Source organism: Ochotona princeps, chromosome 16 (assembly GCF_030435755.1).
Source record: "Ochotona princeps isolate mOchPri1 chromosome 16, mOchPri1.hap1, whole genome shotgun sequence".
NCBI classification, from domain to species: Eukaryota; Metazoa; Chordata; class Mammalia; order Lagomorpha; family Ochotonidae; genus Ochotona; species Ochotona princeps.
In genome coordinates, this window is record NC_080847.1 from 51,983,081 (window position 1) to 52,008,173 (window position 25,093).

The 25,093-nt window shown below is 50.1% G+C and overlaps 1 protein-coding gene across 3 annotated transcripts in view; it reads left to right on the forward strand.

Annotated features, from left to right (window-relative positions):
• The first annotated feature begins 6,933 nt into the window (after window positions 1–6,933).
• The window catches only part of LOC131482294 (seminal plasma protein HSP-1-like), a 35,312-nt gene continuing 17,152 nt past the window's right edge, over window positions 6,934–25,093 (forward strand). Inside the window, exons 1-2 of one of the 3 annotated variants that reach the window (XM_058675152.1) lie at window positions 6,934–7,014; window positions 8,452–8,583. In XM_058675152.1, the coding sequence (XP_058531135.1) occupies window positions 6,936–7,014; window positions 8,452–8,583 (211 nt within the window). In that variant the 5' untranslated portion in view covers window positions 6,934–6,935. Of the gene's footprint in view, window positions 7,015–8,451; window positions 8,584–17,870; window positions 17,962–25,093 lie in introns of those variants that run through there. The other 2 variants (XR_009246872.1, XM_058675150.1) reach the window with 2 other exon arrangements.

Consider the following 25,093-nt stretch of genomic DNA (forward strand, 5'->3'; position numbering starts at 1 on the left):
TTGGCACTCAGGCCTACAAGACCCACTTTGGAACCCTGACCTTGGGGCCCCACCCCACCGCCAGGGCTGGGACGTGCTTCCAGCCCTGGGCTGCCCCTGCGTGAGTGTATCCTTCCCTCAAGACTCAGAGCGCCATGCTGGAATGTGGGATTTGGGATTGGGCTTACCAGTTGCATGCTAGGTCCACACTGGGAGCCCCTGCAGAGCCTGCCTGGGCAGAGCCAGGGGACCCTTCTTACAGGAAGTGCCCCGCACTTGCTCCAGGGCCACTGCTCGGCCCAGAAGGATCCCCCTGAAGTCCCAAGAACATCAGCTCCTCCTACTGCCCAGGGACCGAGTGTAGGGTGACAGAGCTGTGATGAGTTAAATGCTGAGAAATAAATGGAGTCCAAGGCTATGGGTGAGTGCTGATTTGCAGCCATAAGAACCCGGGCTGCAGAGCGTCAAGTTACTTTTACAAGCAACCCAAGTCCTACAAACAGAGCTAATGACAGCCCTGGCTCCGGACCCTGCACAGCTGAAGCAGGCAGCCAGGAGCCAAGAAGCAATTCAGGTTTGTAAGGTCTGATGCAGAACACAGGCATTTTTTCTTTCAGATCTTTTTCTTTGTATTTGAAAGATTCACAAAGAGAGAGGTCCTCCCTCCATTGATTTACTCTCAAAATGACCACAATGGCCAGAGCTGAACTGATCCAAAGGCAAGAGCCTAGAGCTCCATGTAGGTCTCCCATGTGGGTGCACGGTCCCAATGCTTTGGATCATCATCTGTGGCTTTCCCAGGCCATAAACAGGGAGCTGGATGGGTGATGGAGGAGCCAGGACATGAACCGGAGCCCATACGGGATGCTGGCACTGGTAGGCAGAGGATTAGCCTGGAGAGCCACCCATGCTACCTGACTTGGGTGTCTTTTTTGATTTTGTTTTTTAATGATGTTTTTATCATTGATCAACGTGGGAAGGAGCGAGGATTAGGGGAAAGTAGGTGTGATCATGGTTTCCACTTTTTCCATTTCTTCTTCCTGTATGTCAGGGAAGGGGAGAGACAATGGGAGAAGCCATACTCAGTCTTCCAACTGTCCCAATACCCAGGGAAGGGGAGCAGCCACCCAGTATCTACCCAGGGCCCCAATACAGTGCATGCTCTGAGAGTTCTGCCCAAGCGGATGCAGTAGTTCTGAAACGCTGTCAATCTCCCTGATCAAAGGCTGAGGGAACCCTTCCATTGGCTAACACGGTAGACCTTAGAATCACCATTTGCCCCACTTTTTGCTTTCATCGTTTGGCCGGGATAGATGTCCAATTTGCTCTGTTTTCCTGCATTTGCCATGGCACCAGATGCCCTCTGTAGACTCCAATGGACTGCCATATCTTCCATGTGTTTCTCGGCCTTTCGTCCACCTCTCCATCTCCTCCACTGAGGAGGTCAACCCCTCACAGGCAGACCCAATGACCCAGGCCAGGTGATCTAGGCCTGGCTGCACTCCAACCCCAGGGTTCATGGATCTAGCACCCACAGTGTAGGCAGGCTCAAGCACCCAGGCCAGGAGACCCAGGCCCGGCTGGACACCCACCCCCAGGGCTCATGGAACCAGCATCTACCATGCAGACAAGTCTAAGGATCCTCAAACCTTGGGACTCACAAACCAGGCTACCCCCACGCAGGTGGGACCAAGGACCTGGGGCAGGTTACCCGGGCCCCACCAGACCCCCTTCTACCAGGGCTCACAGACCCAGCACACACCACACACAGATTGGTATGGCTTGCCTCACCTCAGCATCCCCCAGCAGGTGCTTCAACCTGGCTCTATCCAGCCTACTCCATGTTCCAGCTCCTGCTGGTGGTGATGCAGCCTAGTGCCGTTCAGCTAACCCCTGTCCTGGCCCTAATAGGGACTGGTGGAAGTTGTGGCCTGACCTGGCCTCTCCTGTACCCCATTCTGGTTCTCAAAACTGCTAGTGGATATTATGAACTGGTCTAACCTGGCCCATCCCCACAACCAACCCACATGTATGTCGGAAGGTACTATAACCTAGTGTGGTCTGGGTTGCTTCTTGCCTTGATTCTTGGGCTTACCTTCAGGGACTGTGTCCTGACAGGAATTCCCCAAGCTCTGCTATCGGGTCTCCTCCCAGTGGCAGATGTTATACACACTAGCGGGTCCTTGGCCCGGGTTGAATTTGTTCACCTCTTGCCCTGACAGGAACAGTAGCCTTGCCCAACCAGCCGAGACCATTTCTGGCTCTTACTGTTGGGTGTTACAGCCCAGCCACACCAGGTCCATGCCCAGACACAGCTCTCGCATTGTTCAACGAGGGCTGAGACCTAGCCCAGCCCATTTGACACCCATGCTGGTTCTCACAATTATCAGTGGATGTTGGAGTCCGGGCCAGTTTGGCACTCCCCAGACCCATTCCACATGCATGTAAGGGAGACTGCAGCCAAGTCCAGCCCAGCCCGCTGCCTGCATTCCAGCTCTCATGCTCACTGGTAGAAACAGCAACCCAGGATGAGGATCCCTATAGTTCTCCATTCAGTCCTGTCCCCAGATCTTGTGTGTATTGTAGATTGTTTGGGCTCCTGTCCCACTCCCATCTCCTGCTATTGAGCGTGATGGGAGGTAGCAGTGTTGGCTGAAGTAGCTGCCACCTGCCGTCCATCCACGTGAGGGACTCAGACTGAGCTCTTAGCTCATGAAGTTTGAGCAGGTCCAGCCTGAGGTCATGGTGTGCGTTTTTGGGAATAAACCTGTGGATGAGATCTCTCTTTCTGCCTTTCAAAAATGAAAATTGGGTATGGGGCTGAGTCAGCCAAGAGCTTTGTACGGGTTGCTCAAGACAGCCAAGAGCAGGTGAATTTCTCTGGGACTTTCCACACCATGCAGAACCACCTTGCTGTCCCCCGCCCCAACCTTGCAGCTGGCTCCTGGGTGACAGCAGGGCTAACAGTTAAGCCACAATTCTAGAGGAAGCCACCATCTACCCCATCTGCCATTCATTCAACACTCCTGATTTTGTTGGGTGGGGTAAACAGTCCCGTTCCTGTTGCCGGGAGGGCCAGATTCCAGTGGCAGAAAATGACAACTTCCCAGTGGTGAGAGCAACCATGGGGGGTTGGGGGAAGTGGACCTTTAAACAGATCCTATTGATGCCACCACAAAGCTGCCAAGGAAAACAAATTGTAGGAGAAAAAAACATTGAGCTCGCCTGGGTCTATGTGTTAGTGTCCATGGTGGCAGTGTGTGTGGTCTCTCACAGGTCAGTGCCTTAGCCTTGTCCTGATGCTCCTCAGAACACAGGTGTGCTGACTGGCTGTGTCTCTTGTGTATGGATTTTGATCTATTTATGCCCAACTGTGAGACTCTTCTGCATTCCTCCACCAGCCAGGAAGGTGCCTGCAGACACGTGCAGCCGGTGGGGGTTTATGTGTGGGTGTGGTCGTCCCCTCTCTCACCAGTGGAAATTCAATGCCAGGTTTAAGTATGTGGATGCTTTGGGAAAAGCCTTTCTCCTCAGCAGAGCTGAAAAGGCAAACTTGTTTGCTGTTCCTTATGTGTAGCTCCCTTAATGTTCCAGAATTTTACATGCCCTGCTTACACTGAGTGTCAGCTACTCCCGTCATGCTCATGGAGGCCAAAGATGACCCTGCTGCCTGCGTGGTGACGGACAGTTCATGAGCGGGCACACTGACACAGCCCCACGATGGACACAGGTTACCCTGTGGACACAAAGCAAGATCACTGACTGCAGAAAGAGAGAGAGAGCGTGCACTTTATTGACCAGCCTGAGGTACAGCGGAAACACTGTGGCCTGAGGGAGAGGACTTACCCCCACGCTGGAGGTGCTGGATCTCCCACACGGGGGGCAGATGAAACTGCTGACCTCGCCCATGGCCATGGCAGGTGTGCCAGGTAGGGATGCAATATGGTCCTATGTTGGCAATGATGACTTCTACAGATGAAACACAATGGTTTTTTTTCCTTCTTTTTTTAAACATTTATTTAATTTTAATTGGAAAGTCAGATATGCAGAGAGTAGAAAGGAAGATCTTCCATGTGCTGATTCACTCCCCCATAGCAACAACAGCTGTAGCTGCAACGATCCGAAGCCAAGAGCCAGGAGCTTCCTCCAGGTCTCTCGCGCTGGTGCAGGGTCCCAAGGCCTTGGGCCTTCTTCTGTTGCCCTCCCAGGACACAAGCAGGAAGCTGCAAGGGAAATAGGGCCACCAGGACATGAACTGGACCCATATGGAATCCAGACATGTGCAAGGTGAGGGTTTAGCCACTAGGCTAACACACCGGGCCCAGAACACAATGGTTTGTCTCTCCTCTCCTTCCTGCTGCCGGTCCTCTCATCCCCAACTCCTGCCCTCCCACATGTGTTCTAACTGCTGTGTGTCCCTCCCTGTCCTCTCTGACCGCCCATCTCTGGATCTCAAATCCTCCCCCTCAACCGCTCACTTCTTTTTTTTTTACCCTGCATTATCTTCCTTGTTATGTTCTTACTCCCCTCTTTCCATCCTAAGTCTTTTTTTCTTTTGTTGCTTACTCCGTCTGTGCTATTTCTTCCCTGGCACCTCTCTCGCCTTCTGGGTCTGTACTTGTCCTTCACCGCATCCTGATTCTTACATCTGACACTGGGTGCAATGAACTGCCCCAGCCTGACCTGTCCCCTGAGCTGACACACACATATGCTGGTGGGTACTCTAAGCTGGGCTGCACCCAGTCTTGGTTCCCCTAGGTGTTCTATAAAGTCATCTCCCATTGGGAGATCGCGTGCAAACTGGTGGGTTCTTGGCCAAGCCTGACATAGTCTGCCTCCTATCCTCACAGAAATAATGGCCTCTCCTGTGAAGTCCACACCAGCTCCTACTGTTGGGTGCTACAGTCCAGGCGTGCCTCGCCCACCCCCAGACCCAGTTCTCACATGGTTCAGTAGATGCAGACGTAGACCAGTTTGTCCTGCACCCACCCTGGCTCTTGTGAGTACAAGTGGGCACTGGAGCATAGTACAAGCTCACTAAACTCAGACTCAGTCCACACCCATGCCAAGGAATGCTTCTGCCATGGCCAGCCCACTTAGCTGCCTCCATTTCAGCTTTCATGCTCACTTGTGGATACCACAGCCCAGCCAGGACATCTTATGTCCACGAGCAAGCTCACTCTCAGCCACAGACCTTGTGTGCGCCAGTGGTGCTCTGACACAGCCCAGCAGAACACACCTCCCAGTTAGGCCTTTGCCATCTGATGCTGCAGCCTGGCCTGGCCTGGCTTGGCCACTCCCTGTCCCAACTTTCGCTGATGAGTGCTACAGCCTGCCCTGCCCGGCCTGCCCTGCCCGGCCTGCCCCAATTCCTCTCTTTCAAGCAAACTGGTAGGTATGATAGAATAGCCTCACTCAGCATGGCCCACACTCCATCAAGGCTAAGGGCTCAGATTTTTCTCTGAAAAATAGTGAACAAATGCAGATTGTTTCCTACACTTGCTGTCAGCCTAGGAGGAGAAATCCACAACCATGCTGTGGACTTCATGACTCCCTGCACCTGTGCCCTTCGTTGTTCAAGGGGATTGGAATTATCACAGGGATCACTTGCTCTCAGTTAGGAGCACTTTAATTTTCTTTATTTTTAATTTGGAGAGAGAGAGAGAAGAAAGACAGCTCTCTTCTGCTGGCTCACTCCCCACATGCCCTGCCAAAGCCAAGACCAAAAAAACAAAATAAAACAAAAAAGCCACGAACCAGCAATGCAACCCAGGTCCTCTCGGCAGTGTCAGGAACCCATGTCTTTGAACCATCACTGCCTCCCAAGGTCTACAAATAGGAAGCAGCAGGAAAAGCTGGAGACAGGGCCTAGACCTCCCAACCAGCATTCTGAGAGCTAAACCATGTTTTTGCTACCTAAGTTCTTTCCAATCACGTGGCACACCCAACCATCAACTGTCCTGGTTCTTATCTGGGATTATTTCTCTTACCTTTGTTACTGGAAGCTATTTTTTATGGCTCTAAGATTGTAAATAATTTTTTTGATTCAGAGCAGTTAAAATGCATGCCTCCCGTCTTCTTCAATTGGACACACAGGCTGTTGCATCCAACCTGAGCCTCTCCCCAAGAAGGGCAGCCCAGATAACTGTTAAGTAGCGAAGTTATTTGAGGAGGAAGGTAAACTGACCAACCGGCGGGGGCCAGTTCTACTTTCCTACAGAGAGTGACCCTGAGGTGAGGGCTAGATGGGTTTTTACAGAAAGAGTGAGATAACAGTGAGTTACATAGCCAATGGGAAGCAGGTGAGTTGGGCAGGCACAGGAGGCTGTCGTGGGGACACTGGGTGGACTTAGGCAGCCACAGGGGCAGTTATAGGAACAACGGGTGAATAAATCATACAGTATTGATTATTGGTGGGACATGTTACTCCTTGCGATCTGGACCAAAAAGCAAACAATTGGCAAGGCATTTTTTAACAGAAGCATAAAAGGCAGGTTAGCAAACTTATGCAGTCCTGAACCAAAGCAACTCCAGAAGATTACACAAGGCAGCTATTTGCAGGGTTGTTTCTGAGGACACTGGAAGGAATGTGGGAGTCAGGAGAGAAAATGGATGCTCCTGGGCTTCCTGCATAGAAGCTGGTCTTCCTCCTCGGTCCCTCAGGCCTCTTTACCTGGTTCAGGACCCGGAGACAAACAGCGTTTTGCCTTCCTTGCTCACCTCCTCTTATCTACATCTGCAAAGGTGGAGGTTCAGGCACATCCAGATGCTGGCCAATGTGCTGTGCAGTCTACCTAGGGGCTGAACTTGGACTTCATGTTCCGGGCTTTTAAGAACACACAGCACTGTCCATGGGAGGCTGATGCTTATCCTGCTGGAGGGCCATGGTGTGAGGGAGGGTAGGTCATAAAAGCAGGCAGCACCAGCGGAAGTGTCATCCCCGAAGAGCAGCCACCATGTCCCCACGACGATGGGCTGTCACTCTGATCTGGGTGTGTATCTGTGTCATTCTCCAGCTGCACTGTGTGACTGCAGGTGAGGCCAGGGGTCTGGAGTGGGCTGGGAAGGACCTGCACTAGACCCAGCAGAGAGCTCTTAGAGCAACATCGAGTAGGACAGCTGCGTCTCTTCCCTGTGTCTGTGGCAGATGTTGAAGACGACATAGTTTACGTACTTTGATGACCCAATACCACTGAGCTCCAAAATCATGGTGTTAATGTTGAACAGCTCTCATGACTGCTGTCCCAGGTCTAGGTATCGACTCCATTGGCACAAGGTGGGCTGATTAACTAACAATGGGGTGAATTATATTTTAGTCATATTAGGAGTTTCAAGTGAGAACACATTTGGTTGTGTGAGTTACTGGGAAGGGTGGTCTTACGCATTTGCCCCAGAGGGGCTACCATAGTTATCCCTGATGTTCCTGGCTCATTCCTGTGTATCTGTGTGACAGAACTGAGGAAGGGCCAGGGCTGGTTATGGGCTGGGGTCCTCCAGCTCACCAAGTGTCCTTACTCACAAACAACATGAACTCTGCCCCCATGAATCAGTGTCAGAGAAGTGGACGACTGGATTTTCCAGGAAGGAGCTAATCTCTCTGTGTCAATGCAATTAGGATGCAGGTGCACCGGCATTTATAGCCCAGGTTTAGCCCAAGGAGGCAACCAGAGATTTGGGCTCCTCGAGGCCCAACATCCTGATGACTTCAGGGTTGACATCTGAAGCCAAGACCAGGCCGTCCAAGCTGGTGCCACCCTCAGAGGCAGAAGGGTTCCCATTTTCACAGAATAGTAGGAAAGTGGCACTGAGACAGGACATTGTATCATGTGATACAGAGAGGTGACATTTGTGTCCAGAAAATGCAATGACGAGACTGAGGGAATTCATGCGGGTCAAGGATGTTTTGCCATGGCTGGGTCCGGTTCACCACAAAGGCCTGCAGTTGTCATCCTGCACCCAGTCCAAACCAAGGCCATTAGCAGGTGGAAGCCGTCCTGGATGGATTGGGAATATCATCAGATGGCAGCTGGGCTTCCGGATGTCATAAAGCCTAATGTCCAGGCCAAGAACAAGGAACCTCTGTGGTGTGGTCTGAGCTCTATTTGCTGTTCACATGATGAATCCCGTAAACCCAAGGCTCTCATCCTCCCCACACACCCACCTTAGCGGTAGAAGCAGCAGAAGCCAGTAAGACACTGACATCCCAAACCTAGAACCAGCTGCTTCAGGGTCTGTCATGTGCCCCTAATGCCCAGGACACCTCCTCCCTCTCACAGGAAGTTAAGGAACTTTCCTCAGTTCCCCTGAGGGCAGGAACCATGTCACACTGACCTGGACATCCTTGGGACTTGGCAGAGGGCTCTGAGTCCCAGCATCACCTGCAAGGCGATGGACAAATGTGCACAGAATCTTTTCTGTGGCTACTGACAGGACCCTGTCACTCTGGAGAGTAATGTCTTTACTTTTTTTCAGAGAACAGATGTGTTTTCCCATTCAAATATAAAAACAAAGAGTATTTTGATTGCCCATTTGATATTAATGGAATCACGTGGTGTTCTCTCACTGAAGAATACTCGGGAGCGTGGAAGTACTGTACGGATGATGGTGAGTGGACGGCGTTTCCTCTTAGGGGCACCTGGCTCCCCATAGGAGGGGGACCCTACATGAGAAGCCTGAGTTGGTTTTGTATCTTTTTTCTCTTGGGTTCTACATACAGCTCCCTTATCTTTTTTTTTTTTTTTAAAGAATTATTTCTTTTATTACAAAGTCAGATATACAGAGAGGAGGAGAGACAGAGAGGAAGAACTTCCATCCAATGATTCACTCCCCAAGTGAGTCGCAACGGGCCGGTGCTCGCCGATCCGATGCCAGGAACCAGGAACCTCTTCCAGGTCTCCTACGCGGGTGCAGGGTCCCAATGCATTGGGCCGTCCTCTCCTGCTTTCCCAGGCCACAAGCAGGGAGCTGGATGGGAAGTGGAGCCGCTGGGATTAGAACCGGTGCCCATATGGGATCCCGGGGCTTTCAAGGTGAGGACTTTAGCCGCTAGGCCACGCCGCCGGGCCCACAGCTGCCTTATCTTAAGAAAAGTATTTAAAAAAAAAAACCCTGCCGCCTCAGTTTTTTTGTTTTGTTTTGCTTTGTTTTTACTCATTCCTTATACTTTTCAGACCGCCCCCAATGTGTGTTTCCCTTCATCTACAAAGGCGAGGTTTTCCATGGGTGCACCAGGAGGGACAGTTCTAATGGCCTGTTTTGGTGCTCGCTGACTCAACGCTATGACCTGGATAAAGCTTGGAAATATTGCTTTTATTGAGGTAAGGAAGTCCATAGCATCGTGAAGAAAGAATGGACTGAGATGGGCATAGAAAGAACTGGAGAAAGACAGAGTAAGGTCGCATGGAGAAGTGAGCTAGAGAGAGCAGCAGGGGATGCTGGGATGAGGTGGAAAGGATGTTGGTAACAAATGGAGAGCGACAGAGCTGGAAAGGGAGAGATGTGACCGGGAAGAGACGGCAGAGAGAGAGAGAGAGAAACTAAAGGAAAAGTGATCAAAGGTGAAGACACAGGAGTGGGAACATAAGCAGGAAAAGAGCACCCAGGGTAAAAAAGGAAGTGGGGGGCCTCTGAGTGGTCAGGAAAAAGGAGGTCAGAGAGGAAAGGGAGGGACACACAGCAGTTAGACCACGAGTGAGAGAGCAGGAGTTAGGGATGAGAGGCCTGGGAGGCAGGGAGGAGAGGAGAGACAAACCATTGTGTTCCAGTGACTCCTGAGGAACATCCGTGGAAGCCATCAAGGCGACATGGGAGCATGTTTCATCCCTGCATGGCACACCTGCCACGGCCATGGTGGGGTCAGTTATTTAACCTGCCCCCCGTGTGGGTAATCCAGCACCTCCAGCGTGGGGGTGAGGTCCTCTCCCTCAGCTCCTCCGTGTTCCTGCTGTGCATCGGGCTGGTCAATAAAGTGCACTCTCTCTCTCTCTGTCTCTCTCTTTCTGCAGTCAGTGATCTTGTTTTGTGTCCACAGGGTAACCTGTGTCCATCGTGGGGCTGTGTCAGTGTGCCCGCTCATGAACTGTCCGTCACCACGCAGGCAGCAGGGTCATCTTTGGCCTCCATGAGCATGACGGGAGTAGCTGACACTCAGTGTAAGCAGGGCATGTAAAATTCTGGAACATTAAGGAAGCTACACATAAGGAACAGCAAACAAGTTTGCCTTTTCAGCTCTCCTGAGGAGAAAGGCTTTTCCCAAAGCATCCACATACTTAAACCTGGCATTGAATTTCCACTGGTGAGAGAGGGGACAACCACACCCACACATAAACCCCCACCGGCTGCAAGTGTCTGCAGGCACCTTCCTGGCTGGTGGAGGAATGCTGAAGAGTCTCACAGTTGGGCATAAATAGATCAAAATCCATGCATAAGAGACACAGCCAGTCAGCACACCTGTGTTCTGAGGAGCATCAGGACAAGGCTAAGGCACTGACCTGTGAGAGACCACACACACTGCCACCACGGACACTGACAATGTACAGACCCAGGCTGGCTTTTTCTCCTAGAATTTTGCATGGCGGCTTTCTGTAGGCATAAGTAGGATCTAATAAAGTGTATGACCTGACAGGGAGTACAAATTTTCAATCTTTCCCTCGTGTCCAACTCTGGGCACACCCTTCTCACTGTTTTGTTTGCTTGTTTATTTATTTATTTTACTTGAAAAATTTGGAGAGAGAGATCGAGAGAGAGACCCTCCATCACTGGTATACTCCTAACTCTCTGTAGTGATCAAAGCTGCACTGATCTGAAGGTGAAACCCAGGAGTTTCTGCCAGGTTTACCGTGTGTGCAGATTTCCAAGTTCTGAGCTATCCTCGACCCCTCCCCAGGCTACATGAAAGAAGCTGGATGGGAAGTTGAGCAACCAGGACTCGAACCAGTGCCCATATGGGATGTGGGTGATACAATTTGTAGTTGAACCCTAAGCCAGGTGAGACGTCACACCAGCACTAACTTAGGTGATTCTAAAGAAAGGATCAAAGGATACCAGAGGAAATGTATCAGGGCTGGCGCTGTGCAACTTGCCACCTGGGCACGCATTCCGTACCATAGTTCTGGTTTCAGTTTGGGCTCCTCTGCTGCTGATCCGGCTCCCTGCTAACACCCTGTACGACATCAGCTGATGACTCATGACTTGGGTTGCTGCTGCCCATGTACAACGGCAGGCTGGAATTTCTGGCCACTGGCTTTGGACTGGTCCACAACTAACCATTGCATCCATCTGGGAAGTGAATCAGGGCATGGAAGGCCTCACTGTGTTTCTCCCTCTGTCACTATGAGTTTTAAATCAATAATACATTTTTTAAAAATAAAAGTCATCCTATGCCCCTCTTCTTGGCCATTATCCTCACCTTTCCTGTGGATTGGTGTTACCATCTGGAACATTTCCTTCCTCCAACACAGTCTTGCCCCAGTTGGCTCTACTTCCGTTGTCAAAATTATTATCCTGTTGTGTGTTAAAACACAACTAGGCATTTGGCCTCAGGGTTACACTGCCAGCATGCCAGCATCCTATGTCAGAGGGCCTGGGTTCAAATCGCAGCCCCAGCCCTCAATTCTAGCTTGCTGCTGACAGACACAGTGGGAGGCAGTGGTGATGGCTTGGTTCCTGCCACTCACATGGGAGACCAAGGATTCCTGGCTCACGGATATGACACAGCGAAGTCCCAACTGTAGTGTTAGTAGTGTGAACCAACAGACAACGACACAGAATTTTTTCTTTTTTTTAAATTTATTTACAAGATTTATTTATTTTCATTGCAAAGTCAGAGAGGAGGAGAGACAGAGAGCAAGATCTTCTGTCCGATGATTCATTCCCCAAGCGACCGCAACTGCCGGTACTGCGCCGATCTGAAGCCGGGACCCAGGAGCTCTTTCTGGCCTCCTATGTGGGTGCAGGATCCCAAGGCTTTGGGCCGTCCTCCACTGCTTTCCCAGACCACAAGCAGGGAGCTGGATGGGAAGCAGGGCTGCCGGGATTAAAACTGGCAACCATATGGGATTCTGGCAAGTTCAAGGTGAGGACTTTAGCCGCTAGGCCACCGCGCTGGGCCTTTTTCTTGTTTTCAATAATGAATTAATTTTATTGTTGATGTTTCCCTAGTTGAGAGGATGCATGCCGTGTGGACCACCAGTGCAGGTGGGGCACATCATGGAATGGGGAAAAGTGGATGAGACAACTGCTTCCAATCTCCCTTTTTCTTTCTGTACCTAGGGAAAGTGAGAGAAAAGGCGAGAGGGTGGCAGCCAGCAACCTAACTACACTAGTATCTGGGGATTTTGGCCAGGTCACCGATGCTATCACAGGGTCTCCAATGTGGAGCGTGTTCCAAGGATACTGATTAGGTGCTTTTGGCAGTTCTGAAAATCTACTGATTTTGTGACTCCAAGCTTGAGGAAACCCTTGCAAGCTTCATCGGTTCATGTCGTCCACCTTAGCCTCGATTGCCCAGATACTTATCGTGGGAACTGTCCAATGTGTTCTGCCCTCTATGGCACTAGATGTCCTCCACAGACCTCAAAAACTGCTTGTCCATGAGCACTTGGGCACACATCCACTGTGCAGGCCTCAGCAACCATTGTAACCCAGTTTTGACATATGACTCCACAATCAGAACACAGATCCAGTGATTTTCAACGTGGTTGGAGTTCTGAGCCTAACAATCCAGTTGAGGGGGATCCTCCAATCACCCTACCCAGAGATGGCCCCCAGACCTGAACCTGTGTGTGTCAGCCAGTGTGGTGACTAGCTCAGTCCATCACCTACATGCCTATACACACTGGTAGTTGCAGTCACCTGTCTCTAGCTCCATCTCATATGCAAACTAATGGGTGCTTTGCCCCAACCCAACACTTTCCACCTTACACTTACACCAGTGTAAGCTGCTGCCTAGTCAGAGCATCTCTCAGGAACTCCCGTTAGGCCCAGCCACAGCTCTGGTTCCTATGCATGCCAGTATGAGCAGCAGACTGGTCCAGTCTGTCTCACATCCCATTCAGCTCTCATACACATCAATGGGCACTGGAGCCTAGCTCAACCAAGCAGACCCCACCATCCAGCACACACTCATGCCATCAGCTGCCATTAGTTGTCCATTCAGGCATGCAATGGAGCTCTGGCTCTCAGATTCACCAGAGTGAGCTGCAGCCCATCTCAGAGGTGCCTGCAATTCCCCCACCAGGCCCACTCTCAGCCCCAGATCTTGCGCTTAACAGGTGGTTCTACGGTCTAGCCTGAAAGGACTTGTCCCCAGCCCCAGCACTTGCCAGTTGATGCTACAGCAAGACCAATCAGCCTGCACCTACCCAGTTGATGCATATACCAGTGGGTATTATCATTTAACCCAACATGCCTCTGCCCTGAACCTGCCTTGCATGCAGGCCAATGGGTTTTGTAGCCTTGTCCAGCCTGGTCTTCCTCCAGCCCAAGGTCTCATGCTCACCCACAGGGGCAGTGGCTCAGCAGGGGAGTGCCTGAGGATTCCATGCTGTGCTGGCCCTTCATCCAGGGTCTTACATGTGCTGCTGTGAGCTGAGACCCAGATTAGTATGACCTGTCGCATCTCAGCATCACCTTCAAGTGCTGCAGCCTAGCAGAGTGTAGCCAGCCTCCAGTCCTGGCCCTAGTGTGAGCTGCCTGGTGTTGTGGCCTAACCCAGACCAATGCAGCCCATCCTGCACCTTGTTCTGCTTCTCATATCTCCAGTAGGTGCCATGTACTGGCACCAGCCCCAACTCCCTGCTGGTAGGTACTGTAAACTGGCTTGGTCTGGGCTTCTCCCACCCTTGATTCTTGCCACTCACCTGCAGGGACTGTGTCCTGACAAAGTAGTTCCCAAAGCTCCTCTATCAGGTCATCTCCCAGTGGCAGATCTCATGTACATTGGTCAGTCTGACAACCCACCTCCTGTTCTGACAAGAACAACAGCCTTGCCAACTAGCCCGTACCTCTCTCAGCTCTTACTGTTGATGCTACAGCACAGCCATGCCTGGTCCACATCTGAAGCCAGCTCTCTCATCATTCGGTGGGTGCAGAGACCCAGCCCAACCTGTCCTATACCTACCCTGCTCCTTGCGAGTACCAGTAGGTTCCGGGGCCTAGCCCAGTCTGACATCCACCAAACACAGCCACACCCATGCCAAGGGATGCTGTAGCCTTATCTGGCCCAGTTTGCCACTCACATTCCAGCGAGTTAAGTAAATCTCTAAACCAAATGAGTCAGGGCCTGTGCAGCGGCATAACTAGCTACTCCTCTGCCTGTGGGAGACCAGTATCCATAGGACACTGGATCAAATCTTGGCTGCTCCACTTCTTATCCAGCTCCCTGCTGGAAAGCAGGGGAAGCAGCAGAGAGTGGTCCAACTGCTGGGAACCTTGTACTCACATGAGAGACCCAGATGGAGTTCCTGGCTCTCAGCTTTGGCTTGACCCATTCCCACCTGTTGTGGGGCACTTGAGGATTGAACCAGTGGATGAAATGGCAGGTCTCTTTTAGTCTGTCTTTCAAGTTCATGGGTAAACAAAGAAGCAGAACATTATCTATCCATCAGCAATATACCAGACAGAATAAAAGAAACAAAAGGCCTGTGGTTTGCTGGCCAGTGATTGGTAGATTGCCCCTGGGTCTCTGCCAGATTCCTAGTGGGCATGGCTCACAGCTTATCTGCCCATAACCTGAAGTACAGTTTTCAACCCTGTCCGTAGAAATTAGCCTATCACATGACTGAAGTGTCTAGGGCAATAGATTTGCCTTCTAACCAACCTAATGTCATTGTTGGGTGGGTGGGCTGTCGGGAGATGCCCTCCAGCTCTCCCCTTCCCTAGCCTCTATAAGCTTGTCATTTGTACACAATAAACGGTGATCCCCCACCAAATCGTCCAGAGATTCTTGCAGCTGAATAACACAATTGCATCACTCCTCAGTGGCCTCAGGGCTTGCTGGTGGGAAATACCCCAAGACAGTTAACTGAGAGCAGAAGTGGTAAGATTTTATTCGGCAGGTGTGTGAGGAGAGAAGTCGCTGCCCTCATTGGTGCCCACATGGCGAAGGCTTTGTGATTGAGGCTTGCAGACCTGGACGAAGAATCTGCAGAAGTTTGTGATCCAGCTGCACCTGTTCTGCCATCAGCCACCTTCAGCCATCCAGTAGGTGTCTCTTCTCATACTTTCTATTATCTGGAATATTCACACACAGAGTCACACATACACACACATGCTCCTATTTCTTGGGCCACTCCCCAGATGCCCACATTTTGGCTTAAGGCAAAGTCAGCAAGCAGGAACTTAGTGTGGGTCTCCCATGTGAGTGGCGGGAAGCCCAGAGCTGGAGCCCTCAGATGTGCGACAGCCAGAGACATGAGGCAGAGCCCTGGACCACGGTCATGCCCTGCAACCTGGACCCATGGGCATCTTAACCCCACAGACCCCAAGGGCTGGGCCATAGGCCAGTCCCCACAGGACGGAGCTTGTGTCAGCCTGGAGTGAGGATGACGTGGGACACAGTCCTCAGAGGTCGCACAGCAAGAGGTTAACCTGGGTGGCCTAAAACCACCCAGTCTGGGACTCTATTACCTCAGCACAGTGGAGTCCATCCTACACCCCTTTTCTTGAACGTTTCTCCTCACTGTTCCTGTAGATTGGCATTATCATCTGTAATATTCAGTCCCCACCATGATACATCTCAGTCACATGCATGTACAAACCGAGAAGCTGCCACCTTTCTCCATCCCCTACGCCTAAAGTGTAAAAAAGCCCAGTGCTGTATGCCCTGGGCAGCCATCTCCCCCATGTGGGTCATCCTGCCATATGGAACTGGCCCCAAGCTGTCTCCCAATAGGGAGCCTCCATCAGACTGACTGTCCCTCTCTCTCTTCCTCTGCTGCTGTCTTTCCCCACCAGCTGTCTCTCCACTGCCTCTTCTCTCCACAGCCACCTCCCTTGCTGAAATAAAGACCTCCTGTGTAACTTACTGCATCTGGATTTTCAGGTTTGTGACAATAAAAGTAAATATTGGTGCTGCTCTGCCCTCTGGAGGATCTGAGCTGCCTTGGGATTCCATTCCACCCCATGGCTTCTCCTTCCACCTTCCCAAGTGCCGTCCCTGCACCCAACACACGGCCGGTGAGTCTCCCCACTCAACCCTGGAGCCTCAGGAGGGCTTGGTATGGTCAAACCCCCTAGATCGGTCACGTTAATTCTACTCTCTGTTTCTGAAGTTCAGTACATTTCATCCTCTGGCTCAAAAATCCCGGTTCTAATCCCGGCGGCTCCACTTCCCATCCAACTCCCTGCTTGTGGCCTGGGAAAGCAGTCGAGGACGGCCCAAAGCTTTGGGACCCTGTACCCGCGTGGGAGACCTGGAAGAGGTTCCTGGTTCCTGGCTTCGGATCGGCGCGTATCGGTCCGTTGCGGCTCACCTGGGGAGTGAATCATTGGACAGAAGATCTTCTCTCTGTCTCTCCTCCTCTGTATATCTGACTTTGTAATAAAATGAATAAATCTTTAAAAAAAAAAAAAACACTTCCACTCGATTCTTACCTAAACCAAGACATTCTCATACGTCCCTGCCATGTAAATTGGCCTCAGTATTCCTTAGATAATTCCTCCAAGTGGCTTCTTCAAGGTTATCTGGACCCAGACTTACTCAAAGATCTGCACAACTATGACTGGCACCCAGAAAAAATGAAAGGAGGTTCCCTGTGTCCAGGCTTTCTTCTCTGTCCAATCTAAATCCACTCTTTGTTCTGCCTGTGTCCCACACGCTGAGACCCTGTCTGCCATCTTCCGTCTTTCTCTTCTCTCTATCAACCCCCTTTGTCTCAAGACCTCTCATTTGCTCTCCGCACTCAGGATCCGAGCCTCCAGACCTCTACCGGACTGCTTGTGATATGAACTTCCCATAGCCTCTCACCCGTTCCTGAAACCACATGCCCTCTAATCCTGTCAGCACTTTAAGAGCTAAACTACGAGAATTCCCGTAAGATCTCTCTAATCATATGGTGCTACCATCCACCAATGTCCTCGTTCTTAACTGGGAATACATTTCATATACCATTGTTTCTCAAGGCTATAATTTATGGCTCTAATATTCTGTATGACTTTTTTTGTTTGTTTTTTAGAGAGAGGAGGACAGAGAGGAAGATTTTCCGTATGATGGTTCCCTCCCCAAGTAGCTGCAACGGCTGAAACTGAGCCAATCTGAAGTCAGGAGCCAGGAGCTTCTTCCGGGTCTTCAACATGGGTGCAGGATCACAAAGCTTTGGCCAGTCCTCGACTGCTTTCCCAGGCACCCCAGGGACTAGAACCGGCACCCATATGGGAATCCGGCGCATTCAAGGTGAGGACTTTAACCGCTACACTATCGCACCAGGCCCTGTATGAAGTTTTGATTTAGAGCATTTAAAATATACACCCCTGTGTTCTACAACGGGGCACTAGTGCAGCTGTTTGCAGGGTTGTTTCTGAGGACACTGGAAGGAATGTGGGAGTCAGGAGAGAAAATGGATGCTCCTGGGCTTCCTGCATAGAAGCTGGTCTTCCTCCTCGGTCCCTCAGGCCTCTTTACCTGGTTCAGGACCCGGAGACAAACAGCGTTTTGCCTCCCTTGCTCACCTCCTCTTATCTACATCTGCAAAGGTGGAGGTTCAGGCACATCCAGATGCTGGCCAATGTGCTGTGCAGTCTACCTAGGGGCTGAACTTGGACTTCATGTTCCGGGGCTTTAGGAACACACAGCACTGTCCATGGGAGGCTGATGCTTATCCTGCTGGAGGGCCATGGTGTGAGGGAGGGTAGGTCATAAAAGCAGGCAGCACCAGCGGAAGTGTCATCCCCGAAGAGCAGCCACCATGTCCCCACGACGATGGGCTGTCACTCTGATCTGGGTGTGTGCCTGTGTCATTCTCCAGCTGCACTGTGTGACTGCAGGTGAGGCCAGGGGTCTGGAGTGGGCTGGGAAGGACCTGCACTAGACCCAGCGGAGAGCTCTTAGAGCAACATCGAGTAGGACAGCTGGGTCTCTTCCCTGTGTCTGCCGCAGGCGTTGAAGAGCTTCATAATTTCTGTATTTTGATGGCCCAATGTCTCTGAGCTCCAAAATCATGGTGTTAATGTTGAACAGCTCTCATGACTGCTGTCCCAGGTCTAGGTATCGACTCCACTGGTTCAGGGTGGACTGATTAACTAAGCAATGGAGTGAATTACATTGTTCACTTTAGGAGCTTCAAATGAAAGCCTGTAATGTTTTTTGAGTTACTGAAAGAATGGTCTTATGCAACCCCCTGCCAGTGGGGCTGCCATAGTTATCCCTGATGTCCCAGGCTCATCCCTGTGTATCTATGTGACAGGACTGAGTAACGACCAAGGTTGTTAACAGTCTGACTTCCTGCTTTCACCAAGTGTTCTTACTCATAGCCATATGATGCTTGAGTGTTTTTTTGTTGTGTTGTTTGCAGTTTTTCAAGTAATTTCTAAGTAGCAGTATATTTATAATTGTCCTAATAAATCAGTAACAGAGAACACAAAGGGAGAACAGATTTTCCAAGTACAACCTAATCTCTCCATGTCAATGTGTGTAGGAGGTAGGTATGTCATTGTCTCTGCCATTTTGAGGTCAAGGAGGCACCCACAGAGCTGGGGCCTCCTGGAGACCCAAAACCCGGAGACCCCAGGGCTCTTGTCTGAAGCCAAGAGACCAGGAGCCTGAGCTGGTGCTGCCCTCTGAGGCTGAAGGGGTCCCATCTCTACAGGATAGTAGCAAGGTGGCACTGGGATAGGATGGGGCATCCCAAGATGCAGAGAGGTGACATTTGTGTTCAGAAAATCCGTTGACAAAGCTGAAGAAATTGTGCAGGTTGAGGATGCTCTAGCATAGCATGTTCCATTTTTACGATAAGCCCCTGCAGCCCCTCATCTTCTCTTCAGGCCAATGCGAGGCCATAGCAGGTGGAAGCTGTCCTGACGCCTTGGGAATAGTGCAAGATGGCAGCTGGGCTTCCCTATGGCTTGAAGCCTAATGTCTAGGCCAAGAACAAGGAACCTCTGTGGTGTGGTCTGAGTTTTGGAATTCAGGTGATGAATCCCATAAAACCAATGCTCTCCCCACACCACCTACCCATCTTAGTGGTAGAAGCAGCAGAAGCCAGTAAGACACTGACATCCGAAACCCAGAACCAGCTGCTTTAGGGTCTGTCATGTGCCCCTAATGCCCAGGACACCTCCTCCCCCTCACAGGAAGGGAAGAAACTTTCTCCAGTTCCCCTGAGGGCAGGAGCCATGTCACACTGACCTGGACATCCTTGGGGCTTAGCAGAAGGCTCTGGGCCTTGCAATCCCCTAAATGGTGATGGAACAACATGAACAAATCTTTGCTGTTTTTCTAATGTGGCCCTGTGGAGAGCAATGTCTTTGACCTTTTTCAGGGGACAAATGTGCTTTCCCATTCAAATATAGAGGCAAGCAGTATTTTGATTGCACTGCACGAAACTCCCTGTACAAGTGGTGTTCTCTCACTAAAGATTACTACGGCAAGTGGAAGTACTGTACCATTGATGGTAAGTGGGCAGCTTCTCCTCTTCGGGGCATCTGGGCTCCCAGTGGGAGGGGCCCACATGAGAAACTTGAGGTGGCTTGGTACCCTTTTAGCAAAGGCTCCATGTATGTTTCCCCGATCTTGAGAAAACCATTTAAAAAACGTTCTGCCTTTTCCGTTCTTACACATTCCTTATACTTTTCAGATCGTGCCAAATGTGTGTTTCCCTTTATCTACCACAGCCAAGTTTACCTTCAATGCACCACCAAGGACAGTTTTTCCAAAAGATATTGGTGCTCTCTGACTCGAAACTATGATGAGGATCAAGAATGGAAATATTGCTATAAATGAGGTAAAAAAAAAAGTCCAGAGGAGTGTGAAATGAGAAAGGGCTGAGAAGGAAATGGAAAGAACTGGAAAAAGACAGAGCAGGATGGCATGGAGAAGTGTGCTGGAGAGAGGGTGCAAGCGGAATGAGGTGGAAGCTGGGATGAGGTGGAAGCTGGGATGAAGTGGAAGCTGGGATGAGGTGGAAGCTGGGATGAGGTGGAAGCTGGGATGAAGTGGAAGGTGGGATGAGGTGGAAGCTGGGATGAGGTGGAAGGTGGGATGAGGTGGAAGGTGGGATGAGGTGGAAGCTGGGATGAGGTGGAAGCTGGGATGGGGTGGAAGCTGGGATGAGGTGGAAGGTGGGATGAGGTGGAAGGTGGGATGAGGTGGAAGGTGGGATGAGGTGGAAGGTGGGATGAGGTGGAAGCTGGGATGAGGTGGAAGGTGGGATGAGGTGGAAGCTGGGATGAAGTGGAAGCTGGGATGAAGTGGAAGGTGGGATGAGGTGGAAGCTGGGATGAGGTGGAAGCTGGGATGAGGTGGAAGGTGGGATGAAGTGGAAGGTGGGATGAAGTGGAAGGTGGGATGAGGTGGAAGCTGGGATGAGGTGGAAGGTGGGATGAGGTGGAAGGTGGGATGAGGTGGAAGCTGGGATGAGGTGGAAGCTGGGATGAGGTGGAAGCTGGGATGAGGTGGAAGGTGGGATGAGGTGGAAGCTGGGATGAGGTGGAAGGTGGGATGAGGTGGAAGCTGGGATGAGGTGGAAGCTGGGATGAAGTGGAAGCTGGGATGAGGTGGAAGCTGGGATGAAGTGGAAGGTGGGATGAAGTGGAAGGTGGGATGAGGTGGAAGGTGGGATGAGGTGGAAGCTGGGATGAGGTGGAAGGTGGGATGAGGTGGAAGGTGGGATGAGGTGGAAGCTGGGATGAGGTGGAAGGTGGGATGAGGTGGAAGCTGGGATGAGGTGGAAGGTGGGATGAGGTGGAAGCTGGGATGAGGTGGAAGTTGGGATGAGGTGGAAGCTGGGATGAGGTGGAAGCTGGGATGAGGTGGAAGCTGGGATGAAGTGGAATGAGGGTTGGTGAAAGAGAGAGGAACAGAGCCAGAAGGTGAGAGAAGTGACAGAGAAGAATAGAGAGAAAGTAAGTGACAAAGCAAAATGAACAAAGGTGGGCAGAGGAGAGTTACAACACAAGAAGGAACAGAGAATGCAGAGTAAAAACAGAAGTGAGAGCAGTTGGCAGGGGAAGGATTTGAAGTCAAGAGAAGGAGGTCAGAGAGGAAAGAGAAGGACACACAGAGTTGACCACGAGTGAGAGAGAAGGCCTGGGAGGCAGGAAGGAGAAGAGAGACAAAACGTTGTGTTCCAGGTAACTTCCGGGGAACACAGGTGGAAGTCATCAATGCCGACATTGGACCATGTTTCATCCCTACATGGCACACCTGCCACGGCCATGGTTGAAGTCGGCAGTCTGACCTGCCCCCCGTGTGGGTAATCCAGCACCTCCAGCGTGGGGGGTGAGGTCCTCTCCCTCAGCTCCACTGTGTTCCTGCTGTGCCTCAGGCTGGTCAATAAAGTGCACTCTCTGTCTCTCTTACTCTCTCACTCTCTCTCTCTCTCTGCAGTCAGTGATCTTGTTTTGTGTCCACAGGGTAACCTGTGTCCATCGTGGGGCTGTGTCAGTGTGCCCGCTCATGAACTGTCCGTCACCATGCAGGCAGCAGGGTCATCTTTGGCCTCCATGAGCATGACGGGAGTAGCTGACATTCAGTGTAAGCAGGACATGTAAAATTCTGGAACATTAAGGAAGCTACACATAAGGAACAGCAAACAAGTTTGCCTTTTCAGCTCTCCTGAGGAGAAAGGGTTTTCCCAAAGCATCCACATACTTGACCTTAGCAACTGAATTTCCACTGGTGAGAGAGGGGACGACCACACCCTCATGTGCACCCCCGACCCAGCTGCACGTGTCTGCAGGCATCTTCATGGCTGGTGGAGGAATGCAGAAGAGTCTCAGAGCTGGGCATAAATAGATCAAAATCCATGCATAAGAGACACAGCCAGTCAGTACACCTGTGTTCTGAAGAGCATCAGGACCAGGCTAAGGCACTGACCTGTGAGAGACCACACACACTGCCACCACGGACACAGACAATGTACAGACGCAGGGAAGATCAATGTTGTTTCTCCTACAATTTTTTTCCACTGAAGCTCTGTGGAGGCATAAATAAAACCTGTTTAAAGTGTATGACCTGACAGGATGTACAACACCTCCTGCAAACCTATCACGATATTCAAGATCAAGATCTTTCATATCCTCCTCTGAAAGCTTCTTCAGGTCTCTTCAGTCTTTCCCTAGGCCCAACTCTTGGCTCACCTGCCTCACTTTGCTTTTGTTTGGTTAATTTTACTTTTAAGAAAGAGAGAGACAGAGAGAGAGAGAGATCTTACATCACTGGTGCACTTCCCAACTAGCTGCAATGGACAAAATAGAACTGATCTGAATTTTGGAGCCAGGAGTTTTTTTTCTGCAGCTTCCATGCAGCTACAGGGTTCCAAGGCTTTGGGCCATCCTCCGCTGCTTTCCCAAGCCACAAGCAGGAAGCTTTTGGGGAATGGAGCAGTCAGGACTCCAACCGGTGCCCACATGGGATGTAGGAGCTTGGAAGGCAGAGTTTAATAACTTAGTTGGTTGAGTCACATGCTGGCCCTAACTTGGGCTATGCAAAAGAAAGGGTCAGATGACAAAAGAAGAAACATATTAGGGTTGGGATTATACAGCTTGCCACAGCAGTCTCCGTTCTGTATCAGAGTCCCCGTTTGGGTCCTGGCTCCTCTGCTTCTGACCCAGCTCCCTGCTGACACCCCTGGAGACAACAGCTGATGACTCAACGTGCTTGGGTTCCTGCTACCCATGTGGAGACCAGGATGGAGAGCCCAGCCACTGGCTTTGGCTTGGTCCACATGTGACTGTTGTGGCCATCTGGGGAGTGAGCCAGGGGATGGAAAGTCTCTCTTTGTCTCTCCCTCTTTCTGTCACTATGATTTTTAAATCAATAATATCTTTTTTCTATAAAAAAGAATAAATGTCTACTCATCAAATCATCCTTTGCCTGCTCCTCTTGACCATTATCCTCACCATTCCTGTGGAGCGGTGTTACCATCTGGAACATTTCCTTATTCCAACACAGTCCTGCCCCAGTTGGCTCTACTTCCATTGCCAAAATTATTATCCTGCTGTGTGTTAAAGCACAAATAGGCATTTGGCCTAGGATAAGCCATCAGTGTGCCAGCATCCTATGTCAGCGTGACAAGGATCAATTCGTAGCCCCAGTTCCCAGTTCTAGCTTGCTGCTGATGGAAGCAGCTGGAGGCAGTGGCCAAGACTCATGGAGTTGGTTCCTGCCACTCGCGTGGGAGATCTAGGGTTCCTGGCTTCTGGTTCCCAACCAGCCCATCCCCACCTATAGTGTCTGGGGAGTGACCCTGCAGATGAAGGCTCAGGGTTTTGTTTTGTTTTTTTTTTTAATTTATTTATTATTTTTAATTCATTAATTACATTGTATTATGTGACACAGTTTCATAGGTACTTGGATTCTCCCCACCCCTCCCCAAACCCTCCCACCATGGTGGATTCCTCCACCTTATTGCATAACCACAGTTCAAGTTCAGTTGAGATCCCCCCATTGCAAGCATATATCAAACATAGAGTCCATCATCTTATTGTCCAGTCAAGTTCAACGGCTTCTTAGATATACCCTCTCTGGTCTGAAGACAGAGCCAGCAGAGTATCATCCCGATCAAGTAAAAGCTCCAACATACCATCAGCAAAAATTTACATCATTATGGAATTTAATTGACATAGTAATGAGTTACCAATATGTTAAAAGTAAATGCGAGTTCTTAACCACCTTCTGTGACCATCTCATTGACATTTCAATTTTAGTTTATACACAACATATAACAAACCTATCATAACATGTTATACATAACATCATATCATCTTAAATTAAGGCAAACATGTGGTTTTTAACCTTTTGGGATTGGCTCATTTCCCTTAGCATTATGGTTTCCAGGGTTTTTTTTTTTAATTATTTATTATTTAACTTCAGTAATTACATTGTATTATGTGACACAGTTACATAGATACTTAGGTTCTCCCCACCCCTCCCCAAACCCTCCCACCATGGTGGATTCCTCCACCTTGCTGCATAACCACAGCTCAAGTTCAGTTGAGATTTGCCCATTGCAAGCGTATACCAAACATAGAGTCCAGTATCTTATTGTCCCGTCAAGTTCAACGGCTTCTTAGGTATACCCTCTCTGGTCTGAAGACAGAGCCAGCAGAGTATCATCCCAGTCAATTGAAAGCTCCGACATACCATCAGCAAAAATTTACATCATTATGGAATTAATTGACATAGTAATGAGTAACCAATATGGTAAAAGTAAATGCGAGTTCTTAACCACCTTCTGTGACCATCTCATTGACATTTCAATTTTAGTTTATACACAACATATAACAAACCTATCATAACATGTTATACATAACATCATATCATCTTAAATTAAGGCAAACATGTGGTTTTTAACCTTTTGGGATTGGCTCATTTCCCTTAGCATTATGGTTTCCAGGGTTTTTTTTTAAAATAATAAATTCACAAAGATGGACTCCCAATTAAATTGTTGGAAATGTATAGACAATGGGATGTAGGACTGTCTGACATTGTCTGTACCAACAATGTCAGTGCACACTTAAATAACAGGCTGATGGAATTATGACTCCTTATAGAAGGACTATACTATTGTAGCAACATGGGGAAAAATCTATCTGGAGGTAGGAGTTTAGGGGTATGCCAGTCTATACACAATTGTACCATAAAATCCAAAAATTCAAGATAAAAATTTAACAAGAAAAAATGTTAAAATAAACAATAAATTCATGGTTGAATGGGAGGTTTCACACCGCCCCCGCCCCCAGCTATACATAGTTTTGGCTGGTGAGAGGGAGCAGCCTAGGCTTCTGACCTGGGAATGTCACCCAGCCAGCTGATTAAATGCGTCTGGCACTATTTTGGGTCAGGCAATGAACTTTAGGGACTAGGGGGTGTGGACCTACAAGGGACTTTGTAATTGGCACAGGTGGGGGCATGCAGGAAACCAAGAGTTCATGCCCAGGTGACAAATGACCTCTGAGG